The following is a 17575-nucleotide window of genomic DNA, read 5'->3' as shown; positions in this document are numbered from 1 at the left end:
GTATATGAATATACTGAGCATACACAAAGAATACATTGTTTATGGAGGTTCTCAGTCATCCAGGTCATGATTGCCTCAAAGGTGGTTATTTAAAAGGCACCTTTTGCTTCTCATCCAAGCAGCTTCTTTGGTTCTGAAGAAACTGAAGAAACTTCTTGATGAGAAGCAAAATGTTTTCAAGGAAAAAAACAACAAAGTCCAGTTGCCTTTTGAACAGCACAGTTGCACAGCGAATACATTATTAGCATTTAATCCCATTCTTTCTTCAAAGATGGTGACTGGTTCAATCCTAGCCTGACATTCTAAGCCTGCCTTTCAACCTGGCATTAACTCAGATGTGTCCAGTCTCCAATTTCAACATTTACCTGCTGGAATTTTGGAAGTTATAATTATAAAACAGGGCATTTTTTTTTGAAAAAAAGAAACTACTAGCTTTGCAGCAGTTTTTGTTTTCTGTTTTTATCTTTTTACACATATGAATGAATCCCAGGTACCTTTATAAAATAGCAGATAGGCTACTCAGAATTGATTTGACTGTTTTTGTTCTTGAAGCTTCAGACAGCATATATAGCATTCCTCTTTCCAATTTTATCTTCACATGAACAGCCTTATGAGATATGTTGAACTAAGAGGCAGTGACTGAAGCTACCCATTGATGTCCATCATTGAGAAGAGGAACTTGGATCTCCAGCATCTTAACCATGGGCTAGAGGGGAGAAAACAGACACATTCAGAGACAACAGGTTTTTTATCCCAAGTCTACATATAATCTTGTCAACTAGAAACACCATTCTTTTATTATATTGGACTTTTTAAAGAAATACAGGGAGAAAAGAAAGAAAACTATTTTAGCCTGAATGGGTAATATTGTTTTAGAAAATCAAAATATCTGGATTTATGAAAAACACTGAGGTCTTTTTTTCCCCTCTCCTCTGTAGGGAGATAATGAAACTCAGTGTAAGCAGTTGCAGCTCTGCCATCCATTCTGTACAGCCCTGTGAGATCTGCAACTGACATTAATGATGACCCAAAAGCCACCATATTTCATTGATGACTGCAGATTGTCATAAAGGCATAAGCTGTGCTGGAGGTCAAAGCAATTCTTCAACAGCAAAAAAAAAAAAAAGGTTCTTTAGAGAAGTAAAAGTCTACAATACAAAAATGGCCATGCTGCATGTTGGAAATACACTAGGTACTGTGAGTAGCAAAAATAAGGATTTCCCTCTTTTTCAAATAAGTGATAAATTATAAATAAATAAATTATAAAAATGAATTATTTCATACATCATTTAGAAGGAATTCACTGTGACATATGTGAGGATGGCCTCAAGCTAAGATAGCTTTAGGGTTAGACAAGTTCAAGGGAGATGAACCTAAATTATTAGATGCATTGGCTGCACCGAGTATCCAAGTTCAGAGGCTTTATACTTCTGTGTACTTGCTGTTAGGGGAAACAGGGCAGATGACATCAGACTTTCCTAAAACAAGTGATACTAAACTAAAGAGTTCTATCCAGGGGTGGGATTCAAATTTTGTAACAACTGGTTCTGTGGGCATGGCTAGGTGGGCATGGCCATGTGACTGGGTGAGCGTGGCTTTTTTTGGCAGCAAATCCCCCCCCCCCCCATTTTTCAGGCCTTCTGGGCCTCAGGGAAGCCTCCTGGGCAGTAAGTAAGTACGGGGAATCCCAGCACAGCTGATCATAGGAATAGCTGATCGTCCAGAGGTGGAAAAAAAAGAAATACCTTAAGGAGTGATTGAGCAGGGAAGAACACAGTCAGCGATGTCGGGCATGTGTGCAACATTGCACATGCGCGATAAAGACTGACTGGGCAAGGAGGGGAGGGGTGGGCGGAGAGGGGAGGGCCAGCCAGACACAATTTACCAGTTCTCCAAGCTGCACAGAATCATAACAACCGGTTCTATAGAATCGACCCGAACTGATAGAATCCCACCTCTGGTTCTATCCATGCCTGCTTCAAAGCCAACTGCAATGAATTTGGTAGATTGCAGCAATATTTTCAAGCAATCTACAAATCTCAAAGAAATATGGCATATTCAGATTTTTTTAAAAGACAGTGTAGTGAGTATTACTACATTACAACACATATTTGTGGTGTGGGATCACACAACACATATTAATTTAAGTGGCTAAATAGATTGTGGATTATATGAAGTTTTTAATTCTTAAAATAATTGGACTAAATTAGGACTGAAAACTAAGATCATAGTGCGATATTCTGATCATCATAATATGTTGGCTTTCACCGATTTCTTCTATTTTCTTCCAAATAACTGTATGTAATACATGGAATTAAAGCCTTGAAAAGTATCATTTTGACTCTCAAGTTCAGCTCCCATTTGGTGAAAAATCAAATGAAAGTAATCCTGGTAGCTTGGTTTCCAACTTCTGTTTGAACAAATCCAGTGAAATTCAATATCTCTCAATAATTAGTCTCACTGTTGACTTGTTTTATTAGTTCTTACTTAATTTTAGCCTGTATCTTATTTTAACCTGTAACTGTACTATTGGAATAAAAGTAACAGATTATGGCATAATATTCCTCTAAGTTTTTTATTTTCCTCAGTTCCTTTCAATCTGTCTTTGTGGCATTTAGTAACTATCCCCAATTGTAATTTCTTATAACTTGTCACATTTTATATTACTTTATATTACAATGCCCAGAAATGGGCACAGAACTTGAAAAGGGTATAAAAATAACGGAACCCATAGGTTTACCTCCCATGATACATAAATAACACTTCCATTGATGCGGTTAGATTCTTTTTTAAATTGTAGCCAATTATATTGACTCAAGAGAGGCAGTTTTGTCTTGTGGTTAAGGCCTCAGGCTAGAAACCAAGAGACTGTGAATTCTGGTCTCACCATAGGCATGAATGTCAGCTGGGTGATTTCAGGCCAGGTTCTCTCTCAGCTCATGGACTCAAGCTCAGGCAACAAGCTAATCCATCAATTTCTGTTGCAACAATGGATTAACACTCAGATGATTAAAAAGAGAGAAGCTGCATTTGCAGGAAAATGCTAGAAAGAAAAAAAATATTAGACTGATACAAAATCAAGAGAGACACAAAAATGCTGGTGGCTTCTTTATAGTAAAGGATAGACTTCTATTTTGTAAAAATATACTTATAAAAGTGTTATGCAAGTGCTTTATTGTTACCTCTGCACTAATACTATACTATAATTACTCTTACAATATACCAATCCCCTTCAGTTACTGATACTATGACAATGATTATACTTCTCTATACTATTAATGTTCAATTAATTATATTACTCTACTGCCTATTACAATCACCTATATACTATGTTCTATACTATTACTGGTATGCATTGACATTTTTTTTCTTAAGCATGTCTGCCTTAAATTCCCTATCTCTGAGATTTATTTTCTTTTTTATTACCAGCCAGTATGTAGAGCTCTCCACCTTTTTTAACATTGTGCTTTGTCTTGCTGTACTGCTATATTTTTCCTCTCTTGTGGACTGCCCACTCCTTCTGTAGGAAAAATGCTTTCTTTCCTTTGGCTTTTCTTTCTTTTTTTGCTGGTAGCTGTGGAGCTATGAAACACACGTCTCCTTCCACAGATGTGTGAAAGTTGCAGTTTTATTAGCAACTCTGCTGTGCTGATGCTGGGAAGGCTAAAATGGGAGGGAAAGAAAGCAGAAGCGTATGAAATTTAGTTAAATGGCCTGCTCTTCTACACAACCTAAAACCACATTTGGCTTGATTGTCAAATTTACATGCCATTCTACAACAGCTGGTTTCATTTAAGTTGAGACAAAATAATTTCAACTTATTTCCAATGAAATGTATAATTTTCCTGTTTCTTTTGCTTTATTTGTGAGTACATATACAGGATATCAATCCTACTTTAGGTCTGGCTTCTACAAAGTTATGAGGGTTATAACTCCTCCTGCTGTTCACTTCTTGAAAACTGGTCTCCGATCCAGATTTAAAAACATTTTTTAAACTTGCATGGGTTGATTGTAATATGACTGTAATGCATGTGTATGGGGGTAGATGGGGATAATGTTTTCTGCTGGCACTACTCCTAAATCCATATATAGAATCCTAAACTGGAACAGGATCTTATATCTATATATGGACTTTGGAAGAAACAAAAAGTAAGCAGATCAATGCATATTTATCTTTCATAAATTTACCATAAGAATTACATTTAACATTTAAAAATACTTAGCAATTTACAACACAACCTTATGTAAACAAATCCAGAGAATAAGTCAAAGTTATTTCCACTGCCAGTGATTGTTCTATAGTGATTGGGCCACCACAGAGAAAGCTGGTTTTCTGGGAAGGCCCCCATCACTTTATAAGGAGGTGGACTCCTGTCAGTCAGACTCATTTTATTTTATTTTATTTTTATTATTTATTTTTGTCAATTGCTTACAAGATAATAGGTATAGGTGAAAACATAGTTATGAATACATGGATACATATAAGAAAAATAAAAATAAATAAAAGAAACAATATGACAGGGACATTTAGGATCCTCCTTTTGCTGCCATATAATAGTCTACACTTTCTGGGTTGCAAAAATCCAAGATGGCCACAAAATGTCATCAAGATCACCAATGAACAGTATTTTACATCCCATGTTCATAATTCTTCATTTTTAATCTTTACAACTCTATGATGTCAATCTGGCTGAAAGGTAACTAATAAACATCTCTCTTATGCTACAAAATCTCTGTGAAGCAGCATATACACAGGCTGGCAGCAACTGATTCAGTTTCACATGCTGCAGGATAAAAACTTAGAAGAAAGAATGTATATGTAGTAATCACATATTAAAACATTACGATAGACAAGGAGCAGTAAAACTGTTGAGAAGCACAAAGCTTGATTACTGAAATATACTCTATTGGGGGCTGCTCCTGATGGCTACCTGGAAACTTCAACTGGTCCAGAATGCAGTGGAACCAGTAGTGATGAGCATGCCTTGGTATGCCTATGAAACACCTCTGATTTCTGAGGTGCGCTGTTGACATTTTGCTCCCATATGCTGGTTGCTACCTTTAAAGCCCTAACTGAATAGATCCTGGTTATCTGAGGGATCATCCATCTCCTACCTATAGCATCTACCCCACCAATTCTATCCTTCAGGATTGGCTTGTTCAAGTCGCGTCAATTAAACAATGTCATCTATCAAGATCCTGGAAAAGTGCCTTCTCTATAGTACTCTCTGAAGTGAAGCTTTCTTCCACCCTGAGAACTAGATGGCTACCACTGTGCTGTTGGTTAGAAGAGCTGGGAAGACCTGGTTCTTCAACCAGGCTTTCGGCCAGTGTGTCAGGATTCCGGCAGTTACCCCCATTTAAATCATGAGTCTCAAGCCAAACTTCCAAAACTTCAAAAAGATTTATTGGGAGTTAAAATGTCTGGCCCTTCAGGGATGTAGCTGACTCTGAGACACATAATTCATTGTCACCCTTGACCCTGGTTTTCCCCCACCCCCTGGGTGTATCATAATCCATATTCTCCATTGGGACACATCCATAACCAAGAGTCATCAATCATGCTCTTCAGTTAGAATACTGTGTGGCAGAAACTTCAGTCACCTAGTTACTATCTTTGAAAACTATTGATGGAATGCACTTTTGGTTTCCAAGCTGCCACACTGCTCCCCCCTCCCTTTCTGTTGGCAACTCTAAAAAGACCATCGAAATATTTTATGAGTTGACACAGTGATTGTGTAGCCCCCTTGACACATCTCCATCTCGCACTTCCCTCTTTGATTTATTAAATTGACTGTCATTTGATTGTCCTGAGCTGCCCAGGGCAGCAAATAAGTTTATTTTATTTTATTTATTTTTATTTATTTATTTGATTTGTCAATTGCTTACAAGATAATAGGTATAAGTATATACATAGTTATGAATACACGAAATGGATACCTATAAGAAAAATAAAAGAAACAATAGGACAGGGACCGTAGGCATGTTGGTGTGCTTATGCACACCCCCTACAGACCTCTTAGGAAAGGGGTGAGGTCAATAGTAGGCAGTCTAAGGTTAAAGTTTTTGGGGTTTGGGGAAGAAACTACAGAGTCAGGTAGAGTATTCCAGACATTGACCACTCTGTTGCTGAAGTCGTATTTCCTGCAATCAAGTTTGGTGCAGTTAACTTTGAGTTTGTATCTATTGTTTGCTCTTGCATTATTATGGTTGAAGCTGAACTATTCATTGACAGGTAAGTCATTGCAATGTATGATTTTATATTCCATACTTAGATCATACTGAAGATGGCGTAATTCAAGGTTTTCTAGGTCTAGAATTTCAAGTCTGGTGGCATAAGGTATTCTACAATGAATAGAGGAGTGGAGAACTCTTCTTGTGAAATATTTCTGGACTTTCTCAACTGTGCTAATATCAGATACGTAATGTGGGTTCCAGATTGATGAGCTGTATTCGAGTATTGGTGATATTACCAGTAGTGTGATATTACCAGAGAAAAAGCTATGAAGGATTAGGTTAACAACTCTTAATGCCTTTTTGGCTATGTAGTTACAGTGGGCTCTAGCACTTAGATCATTAGAGATGAGTATTCCAAGGTCCTTTACAGAGCTTGGATCATCAACAAGATCTTGACTATTCAGCTTGTATTTTATTTTCTGATTTTTTTTTTGCCAATATGTAAGACAGAGCATTTATTTGTTGAGATTTGAAGTTGCCATTTGTTTGACTATTCTGATACATAGTCAAGATCTTTTTGAAGGGTAGCAGTATTGTCTGTGGTATTGAACAGCTTTACATCATCAGCGAAAAGAATGCAGTTGCTCTTAATATGATCACAGAGGTCATTTATGTAGAGTATGAAGCGAGTTGGTCCTAGACCCCCCCTGCCTTGGGGACACCACTATTGACAGGTACAGAATTTGATAGGACACTCCCAGTTTTGACCATTTGTTGTCTGTTTGACAGGAATGCTTCTATCCAGTTATACAGTTGTCCAGAGATACCATAACATTTTAGTTTTAGTAGTTTGTCATGTACCACTGAATCAAAGGCTTTACAGAAGTCTATGTAGATTGCATCTATTGCTTTGCCCTGATCAAGTTGTGTAGTCCATATGTTTTTGCAGTGTAAGAGTTGCAGATTACAGGATAGTTTTTTTTCCTGAAACCAAATTGTTTATTGGAGAGGAGGTTGTTTGTCTCTAAGTGGAGGATAATGGATTGGTTAATAATTGATTCCATGACTTTACAGCATAAGGAGATTGGTCTGTAATTTTCAACTAGGCTGGGGTCTCCCTTTTTGAAGATGGGGATGACCGTGGCTTGTGATCATAGGTTAGGCAGGTAGCTGGTCCTGAAAGATTTTTCAAAGATTATGCTTAGAGGTTTGGCTATGGCAGTGGATACCTTTTTTAAGAAATAGGCACATATTCCATCCGGTCCAATAGATAGAGATGGTTTTAGATTGCATAGTGCTTTTTCAACATTGTCTTCTGTAAAATCGATATGTATTAGATCATTGTAGTTGTCTGTGGTTTGGCTAGGAAATATTGGGCATGATCGATACTGGGCTGTTTACAAATACTGAGCCAAAGAATGTGTTAAAGATGTTGGCTTTAATGGTGTCGTCGTTGCAGTCTTTACCATGAGGTCATATCAGGGGTGGTACGGACCTTGAGTCTTTTAGTTTGTTGTTTACAAAATTGTAAAAAGCGTGGGTGGAATTGGTGCATAGGTTTTCCTCTTGTTTAATGTGATAATTTAATAATTATTTAATAATTATTATTTAAAGCAATAGTACAAATGTAGGAGTTAAATGGGACTGTTTAATATACAAATGTAGGACGTATGTCCTACATTTGTATATTAAACAGTCCCATCAAATCAAAAATCGATTTCCCCCACAACTGAAAAACCAGTAGGCCAGGGATGAGCAACCTTTTATGGCTCACTCAGGAATTCTGGGAGTTGAAGTCCATAAGTGATAAAAGAGCCAAGTTTCCCTACCCTTGGGCTAGAGGACAAGCGCAATTAATCGCCTCGCTGACCGGCCTCTCGATTTCACACGGGCCGTTAGTTTATTCACCGACTAGTAACTTTCAGTGCCGCGTCACGTGACTGGGCGCAGAACAGCGGCTGGCGGTGTACGCTTTCTTCTGATAGGCCGCCAGCCGCGAAGGCTTGTTTTGGGATTGAGCAGCGTCAGAAGAACCTCAGGGCGAAGAAAGGGAAGTAACGCCGAGCGCGTGCGGGAGAGGCGGGGCGCGTGGCCTTGCTTCTCCAGGGTGGTAGGTGGCGATACGGCTCTTTCCCCAAGGGAATTGCGGGGTGGGGGGGAGGCAGACGGGTCTCTGTGCAGTTGTGCGGGTCGGGGAAGACTGTTCTTCGCTTTAGAAGTATTAATGCGTGAGCTGCCCTTCCTCAACTTCTCCTGTCTCCGAAGCGAAGAGCTTCGGCCCTTTTTCGGGTATTCTCTCCTTGCTTGACTTTTTGCAGTTTTGGGCGCGACGGTAATAATGTCGTTGAACAACGAGAGTCAAAGGAAAAGGGCAACCGGCCGCTGTCCTATGGGCAGCTCCATGGTCATCGCTGCTCCATTTGTGGTTTCTTAGTCACCTACTCAGTTAATTCTGTCTTGCCTGCTACTCACTCTTTTCAGGCTTAATGGAAGTGAGTCGCCCGGACTCGCTGAGAGAGAGAGTGGGGAGGTCATATAAAGTTTCTTAAATACGTTAAATGTTTTTAACGCGTCCCGTCCCCAAATAGTCCTCCGTCCTCCTTAGAAGTCTATATAGCCCGAGGAGTGATTCCAAAGTTCTTGGTACTTTTCTTCATATGAGAATGTACTATTATAGATGCTGGAAAGCTGGGAATGAATTCTCTATTTAAGGCTGCTGCTTGGGAGTAGCGTATCATACATGTACCCTCTACAAAGATAGCTCGCGAAAGGGGCATCCACCGAGTTGCTGTATGTGTCAGTCCTGCTTTTGTTGGAGTTGATAGGAGGGCGCCTGTAATTTGGATGCTCTGTAGGGAATACACATAGTCTATTCTCTCATATGGAGGACAGAGTTGTAAGGAAAGCTTGACTAATATGTTAATTCCAGGGAATCCTTCAAACTTAAAAGCCATCTCTTCTTGCAGATAGCATGTTTCAGTTTGCCGTCTCTTTCTTGGTAGATGGGGATGTTGAATATTGAGATATTGAATATTGAGATCTATATGAATATGTACATACATTAATACATCTTTTATTTATATTTTATCCCTGGAGGCAAAGCACATTTAGTTTTAAACAAGAAAAAGTAATAAAATACAAGTAATTTATAACAATGTATTGTTTATTTTTTAATTTCAAACTTATCTACAGTATAAATCATTATTCAAATACCCTGTGGATATGGAGTACTCACAGTTCTCACTTATGTAATTGCTAGTCTAGGTGGCCCAGTTGCCTTTAGTTAGTTTTATATGGAAAATAAAAATAATAATAAAATAATAGAAAAAATATTAATAAAAAGTTAATTCCAGAAACAATAACCATATTGCCTTGGGACCATAGAAGCTAGAATTCCTGGGAAAACTATGCTTTTAATCTTGTTTTTGTTTTTAAATATTGTCTTGACCTGATTTGAATGAAAGAAGAAGCACAGAGTTGTTTCGCTTTATAGAATTTGAATTTTTGATTTGCCATTACCTTTTTGTGAACTTGGTCTTATCAGTTTATTTTCAATTGCTATCACCCAGATATTAAGCAAGTGGGTTTTCTTGTACTTATTTCTATGGCAGGAAAAACCCCTTTAAAAAAAAACAGATGTTAAAATATAACTAACGAAAAGAGTAAAATGTTCACCTAAGAAAAAAGGTTGAAAACTTGGGTTTGGGATTTTGATACCAGTCTTTGAATCTGAACTTCCCCTGTTACTGTAGTGTGGGATTAATGAAAGTAGAAGGAAAGTATCTCCTCACTTTTTGTTAACTCAAGGGTCTTCAAACTTGGCAAGTTTTAAGACTTGTGGACTTCAACTCCCAGGATTCTGAGCTAACATGACTGGAGGAGGAATTCTGGGAGTTGAAGTCCACAAGTCTTAAAGCTGTCAAGTTTGAAGACTCCTGTGTTAACTGATCCCTTTTCTTCTTGAATCCAAGCATATAAAGGTATTAAAAATGCTTTTTGCTCTGAGTTTACTTTAAGTCTTGACATTATGCTACTTTTGGCTGCCTAGTCAATATGGGTTTAGAGCACTAAAACCAACCATGCATTCTATCAAAAAAGTTTTTATATGAAATGCTGTAGTTACTACTAAAGTATAATAGCAAGCAATTGTGTACAAAAAGACAGCTGAAGAAATATAATAAATTGATAATATTGCCAAAAATATGGGCAATATTGCATGATGCTCAGTTTCAATTATTTTAAGGGGTTTTCAGACTTTGTCTCAAGAAGAAAATACTGCCTGTTATTCATGAGAAACAAAGTTAGATATATGTACACTGTGAAAAGTAGGGGCAGATACATTCTTACCAATGTATCAAGTGAAGATCCATCCAAACATCACTGCTAGAATCAAGCCAAATGCTTGTAGTTTACAAAGGAAGAGTGTTATAATTTACTAAAGATATCTGGGCATATTCACCCTGAACAGTTGAAACTGATAAGGCAAAATATCACTATTATATATTTATTACAACATTCTATCCCTTGCATTTCTCACAACTCAAGATGATTTTTATTATGGCCAAAGCTGCCTTATTCAATTATATTCTTAAATCTTCAGCTGAATCACTTTAAGGTGAAACAAAGAGGCTAAGCTTGCTGATATCTGTATTATGATGGGTTTTGTTTTGTTTTTTGTTTTTTAAAAAAGCTAATATAAGAAGTCTATGGAGAAACAGCATGTTCTTTTTCTAGAATTGTCTTTTATTTCTTCTGTTCAGGCATAATGCCTCCCCAAAAGCATAGAAAAAACAACCTCCCAGATCCTCTTCAAGAAGGAATAATATTGACGGATACCCAAAAACACAAATGGAGGTTGGGTCCTATGATTGCTTATGGAGGATTTGGCTTGGTCTATCTAGGTAAGACATGTAGTATTAAAATATTTTGTGTGAGAAACTTACTACTTGAAATCATGCCTCAATGTAACTAGGAAATGGATATGTTCTTTGTCCTCCCTCCTTTGTTGTGATGGGGGGGGAGGCTTTCTGGAAGTCCACTATGACTTCTTAGACACTTCAGATGTGAATGTTGCCTGCAAAAGAGATTTAATACTTTATAAAAAGAACCCACTTTATAAAAGGAGGAAAAACTATACTTTGCTGAATAATAATTAGGATTAAAGGATCTCCTTCCAAAACCTTTGCGTATAAATCATGAAATTAGACATGTCCCCTGTTTTGTTTGCAACCTCAAATAGCCGAAAGGTGTTTTTTTTAAGTACTTTATCATATCTTGATAAAGGAACTTTGAATCCTTGATTTGAATATGAAATTGACTCATCATTTTTCTGATTCAGTGTCAGTCAAATTGTGCTATTTTTTAATTGCTGTTCCAAACCAAATATTGTAATAAATAAAAACATATATTTTCTGAATATTTCATTCTTATTAATTTTATTATTTTGTGATATAGAATGAAAACAAGCAAGAACTAATATTTAGAGTAAAAGAGAGAAAAGAGAAAGAAAAGAGAAAGAGCAAAGACAATGCAAAAATCAAAGAAAAAAAATAAAGAAGTGACTTATTTTCTTTTACAGCCATTATAAGTATAGATATAAAATATCTCTGTATGATTACAGCATTCTGTACATTTTCTCAATATTATTTTTATTCTAATCTTCAAAATCATATAACATTTTTTTCTTTTTCTTGTAAAGAGTCAATAAGGGGTTTTCAATCATCATTAAATTTTGACAATGTCCTATAGTATTTCTAGTTAAAGGAATGGCTATCTCAGTAAATCCAAGGATCTTCACTATCCATTTCTTCCATTGTGGGTAATTTTCAAACACTTCTTTATATAAAATTGTATTTCATGGTACAAAAGAATCCACTGATTATTTATTTTTTGGTTCTACTTTGCCACACAAACCCTGCTTCCAGAGGTGAGAATTGTGGAGAATTGATGGGGAACATGTCCAGGATTGGTTTCAACATAGTTATTTTTCTCACTTGCACTTGAGGAAGACACCAGGAGTATATCTATAAGATTAAAGAATTTTATACCTTAAATGCCAGTTGGATAGTTTACTAGGATTAGTACCCAGGCAGAAGCTAGCAAATATTTTACTTTCCTTGATTAAAATAATTCCATTTTAGATAAATACTTTTGCCTTGCTTTGGTTTTGCAACACTGAAAATTGTTAAAAGTGATGTTTCCTTGGTCTCCAGCTTGAGTACTAAACAGTTTCATGCCCATTTAACTTTGCTGGTTTGAGTAGAAGTGGAAAATTAGGAAAGGAGAAATATGTAAATAAGATTTCCTTGACAAGAGGACTTTCAGATTCATTTAGTTTATGCATCTTGGCTTATCAGATGGGAATTCTGTAAGTTTTTCTAACACATCTGGAGGGCACCTGACTAGTGAAGGGTGATACAAAAAATGAAGGAAAGCAGAAAAATAAATCCTGTCTTCCTAGCTGTTACTTTGCAAAAATAGTAAAGAATTTTGAAAACAAAAATCACCAGAATTGGTACTTTCTGATCTTGGAATGTCTACAGATTGTAGATATTGTGAAGTTAGCATAAAAGTAAAGCCCATAGGAAATTATTACTCTTCAAATTTTTATAACTACAGCATGCTCGCACACAAACCTCCACTTTCTTGAGGCTATCCATATTTGCAAAATGAGTATTCGTTGCCAGAGCTCCAGCAGTGGCAATGAGATCAGCTGTGGACAAGAGTTGGGAATTCTGTTTAATTGCCAATAGTCACTGCTTTCCTCTTCCCTCTGTGTAAACTTTGCCTGCAAAACTGACTCCACAAGATGTACTGCAGGCATTTTTTCCATTATTTCAGGAGATGATTGCTACACAAATAAACTATTGTACATGGAAATTTGTAGGTTCCAGCTGGCAAGCAAAACCAGCAAGTTACTTTGTCGGACTTCTGGGTGCCATGGTGCCAGGTTATCATTGTGTGGGGAGAAAAAAAAGCAATATTCTCCAGAAGTGTGCTCTGATGTTAACTTTTGCATATGAAACTAACAAAAGCTATGGGAAACAACCATGGCTTAATGGCAGAACTCATGCTGTGCAGGCAGAGGATCTTACTTTTTTTTTCTTATCACAGAGCAAGACCACTTTCAGTGGTTAATGCTTGGTTAGCTGTAAAGGATGTCTTACTCTGTATAAAATGGATGCATTGGGCATTTTTTTAATTAAACTTGTTTGCATAAGTTAAGAAAATCTTAGGTTTATATGGTATTGGGTTTATTATAAAATACATTATAAGTACATGCATAAAATGGAAGAGAACTACAAACAAAAGATTAAAACATATAATTTGAACAGCTAGAAGTTATTATTAAATGCCCAGTCATATCCTGCAAGTACACCTATCATCTTTTCGAATGAATATGGTAAAAATGACAGAATAACAAGGTAGGTCGAAGATAGCCAGTTTCTTCCCCTTTCAATTAGTTTGTATTCTGATTTGGATTTTAATGATTTATAATAATATATTCATTCAAAGTTTATAAATTATTTTGATCAGAACTTAAAAATTGTATGAAGTTGTATGCAGGTTAGAAGACGTTTGTGTAGAAAGACAGTCATAACTTGATTGTAATTAATAGTAGTTGAGTCCTAAGATGTAAAACTGAACTGATATCTAGAGAAGATCAATTTGGAATGGGCCTACCATAAATCATGTCAAACTAGTGCTTCTTCATTGGATATCATTATCCATATTTTCATGAACATGGGGCAGAAGTTATGCAAAGGACTAATTAGTCTGGGGATGAATTTCAAGGTCCCATTGGAAGACATCTATTTCCTGTTGTTGTGAAATAAGGAGAGGAAAATATGGATATAGTCAACATGGAGATGAGAAACTAGTTACTACTTACTTCTCTTCAAAAAACTTAACATGTAGGAGTTCTGGATTCTGAATCAAGGTTTCTTGAAAATCATTTCGATTTGTGGTGTTCAACTCCCAGAATTATCCAGCCAGCATAGTTTTGGTTGAAATTTTGGAAGGTGAACTCTATGTATCTAATCACATCCATCTTAGAAAAAGCTGTCCTAAATTATGTACCTGGGGAACCCTATAGTTCCAAGTCCTTTCTAATCCATTCACTGAATAAATTGAAATCAAACTGATGATTTCCTGGCATACTACTTTAAATCTTGTAAAAACAGGAATAATATTAATGATAGAGCTTTATCACATATTATGAAGAAAGCAATGAAAAATTACATTATTTCATTTATAGCCAAACTCTTGTTAAAGAAAAATCCTTTTCCAGTTTTTAATATGAATATAACTACATCATATCTTGTTGAGTTGAAATTCAATTCTAGATGAAGTGGCTCAAGTCTTCCATAACTTTCTCTGCCTTAATTTTATCTTACAGCTTCCCCTTGTCTTGATGTTCCTGTAGAAAACAATGCTGTGCATGTCATTAAAGTGGTAATTATTACAACTTTCAAAATATTGCCTTTTTATTGTTTCTAATCCAATAGAATTGCATGCTTTCCTTTCATTTTTATTTGTTTATTTGAAGAGGGTGTACTCTTTTAGACAGAAGATTCACAGAACATCAGAAGTGGTATTCAGCAGGATCTGACCAGTTCTGGAGAACCGATAGCAGAAATTTTGAGTAGTTCAGAGAACCGGCAAATGTCACCTCTGACTGGAGATTTTACAATATCCTTCCCCTGCCACGCCCACCAAGCCATGCCCACAGAACCAGTAGTAAAAAAAAATTGAATCCCACCACTGCCCACATAACCAGTAGTAAAAAAAATTGAATCCCACCACTGCAGAACATCTTAGGGCAAGACGATCCTTGCTCTATCAATCACAGGCTTAAGAAATGATCAAAGGAAGGAAAAAGAAAATTAGAAAAGTTAGCACAAGGTATTACCCTGATTCTTGTATTTTTTCCAAACTTTACTAACAATTGTTATAGGACCATGATGGAGAACCTATGGCATGTGTGCCTGAATTGGCACGCAGAGCCACTTCTGCTGGCACACGAGTGGTCGCCCGGAAGAGCCCCACTGCGCATGCACCACCCGCCTGACAGCTGATTGTCAAGTATCTGGCGTGCATATGCGTGGGGCATGGGAGATGCATGCACATGTGCAGAGACGCACAGCGCACATGGAGGATTGTGTGTGCATGCGCAGAGATGCACAACACTCATGGGATATCATGTGCGCAAGCGCAGCGGGCATGGGGGGATGCACGCATTACCTTTTCAGCACAGGAGCCCAAAAAGGTTAGCCATCATTATAGGAGGGATCAGTATTGTGTTCTTGCCTTTTGATGAGAACTTTTGTGTTTCAGCTCTCTTCTTGTGTTACATCTGTATATGTTGGTGTGTCAGGTGCCAAAAACAAGAAAGACACAGTGATTCTTCCAATAATGTCTTTATTGTTCCTCACCTCTTGCCAAACTAAGGCAGGCTACTACCTACATGAACGTTTACTTTGGGAATGGTTAGAAAAAGGCTGTCTTTGCCCTCTTTCTCTCACACAAACTATCTGAACTGAGTTGGTCTATTCCTCTGGAATGTAGACTGTTCTACAGAGGAATTATTGAGTCTGTCATCTGCACCTCTGTAACTGGTTTGGTTCTGCAACCCAACAAGACAGACGCAGACTTCAGAGGATAATTAGGACTGTAGAAAAAACAATTACTACCAATCTGCCTCCCATGAAGGGCCTGTATACTGCACGAGTCAAAAAGAGGGCTGTGAAAATATTTAGAGATCCCTCACATCCCAGACATAAACTGTTTAAACTCCCTCAAAATGACGCTATAGAGCACAGCATACCAGAACAACTAGACACAAGAACAGTTTTTTCCCAAAAGCCATCACTCTACAAAACAAATAATTCCCTCAACACTGTTCAGCTATTTACAAAGTCTGCAGTACTATTACTATTAATCTTCTCATCACTCCTTATCATCCATCCCCTCCCACTTGTGACTGTATGACTAACTTCGTTGCTTGTATTCTTACAATTTATATTGACTTTGTTTCCTAGTATGATTTGATTGCTTATTGTACCCTATGACTATTTTTAAGTGTTGTACCTTATGATTCTTGACTCTTGACGAATGTATTTTTTGTTTATGTACACTGAGAGTATTTGCACCAAGACAAATACCTTGCGTGTCCAATCACACTTGGCCATTAAAGAATTCTGTTCTATTCTATATTCTATTCCTATTCCTATTCCTATTCCTATTCCTATTCCTATTCCTATTCTATTCTATTCTATTCTATTCCATTCCATTCTATTCCATTCCATTCCATTCCATTCCACTCCACTCCACTCCACTCCACTCCACTCCTCCTGGGAATCCATCCTATTACATTCCATTATGTGGTGTGTGGATTGAAAAGCTTTGTATGCTCTGCTCTGAATCTTGTGACCAGAAAAAAGTAACATTTAGAATGGAGTACTCAGTAATATTCCAATCTACTTCCCAACTAGAGATCTCTCTCCCTCTCTCCCCACCCCTGTGTATGTGTGTGTCTGTCTGTCTGTTTGTCTATCTATCTATCTATCTATCTATCTATCTATCTATCTATCTATCTATCCTATAATGTTTTCTTATGTTTTCGCGGGTATTTATATGTATGGTATTTAGGTTTCTTCGGGTAGTTTCCCACGTCTTAATATTTGTGCTTTTTTTATAGCGATGTTTCAGCAGAATCTCATCTGCCATCCTCAGGCTTGTGTGTTGGGTTCTTTTTAATCTTTAATCACACACAATCTTTAATCACACACAAGATTAAAAAGAACCCAATACACAAGCCTAAGGATGGCAGATGAGATTCTGCCGACACGTCGCTAAAAAAAAGCACAAATATTAAGATGTGGGAAAATACCCGAAGAAACCTAAATAATATACATACATACATACATACATACATACATACATACATACATACATACATATCTGTAGCCTCCAGCTTGTTCCACCCATCTGTGCATTCCATCTTACTTTTGCCAGCTGCTTCTACCAAATCTGGCTCTATAGTGTTCAGGTTTTGGAGTTACCGTGCAATAGATAGATGGGTGCAGAGTTTGAGGAAGTTTACTTAGTTTATTTCCAAATTTGTTTGGGAAAAATAATAATGGTATATTTAATAAAAATAGTCTTTACATAATTAATACTGAAATCTTTCTTATTAATAAGTCAGGGATACCTAATTTACTTGTGCCTTTCTCCATGACCTGAAAGACAAAGTTATCACAACAGAAATTACGAATTTTGTAGGACCATGCAGGACAAAAGATGGTTCAGTTATCAAAGTCTCCCATACCAGTGGTTTGATTCCTTTTTGAAAATTGTGCAATATATAGTTGGAAGGCATTATCCGCACAAGAGTTAT

At 37.0% G+C, this 17575-nt stretch overlaps 1 protein-coding gene across 3 annotated transcripts in view; it reads left to right on the top strand.

The window, feature by feature from the left end:
* The first annotated feature begins 8115 nt into the window (after nt 1-8115).
* VRK2 (VRK serine/threonine kinase 2) overlaps nt 8116-17575 on the top strand; it is a 56447-nt gene continuing 46987 nt past the window's right edge. The window contains exons 1-3 of one of the 3 annotated variants that reach the window (XM_026696057.2): nt 8116-8287; nt 10938-11078; nt 14576-14631. In XM_026696057.2, the coding sequence (XP_026551842.1) occupies nt 10943-11078; nt 14576-14631 (192 nt within the window). In that variant the 5' untranslated portion in view covers nt 8116-8287; nt 10938-10942. Of the gene's footprint in view, nt 8467-10937; nt 11079-14575; nt 14632-17575 lie in introns of all 3 variants that reach the window. The other 2 variants (XM_087930407.1, XM_087930403.1) reach the window with 2 other exon arrangements.

The sequence above is a fragment of the Pseudonaja textilis genome, chromosome 1 (genome assembly GCF_049901715.1).
Source record: "Pseudonaja textilis isolate UNSWEBS1 chromosome 1, rPseTex1.2, whole genome shotgun sequence".
NCBI lineage: Eukaryota > Metazoa > Chordata > Lepidosauria > Squamata > Elapidae > Pseudonaja > Pseudonaja textilis.
Note: the sequence above shows the minus strand (reverse complement) of the source record. Positions and strands in the feature narration are given on the sequence as shown.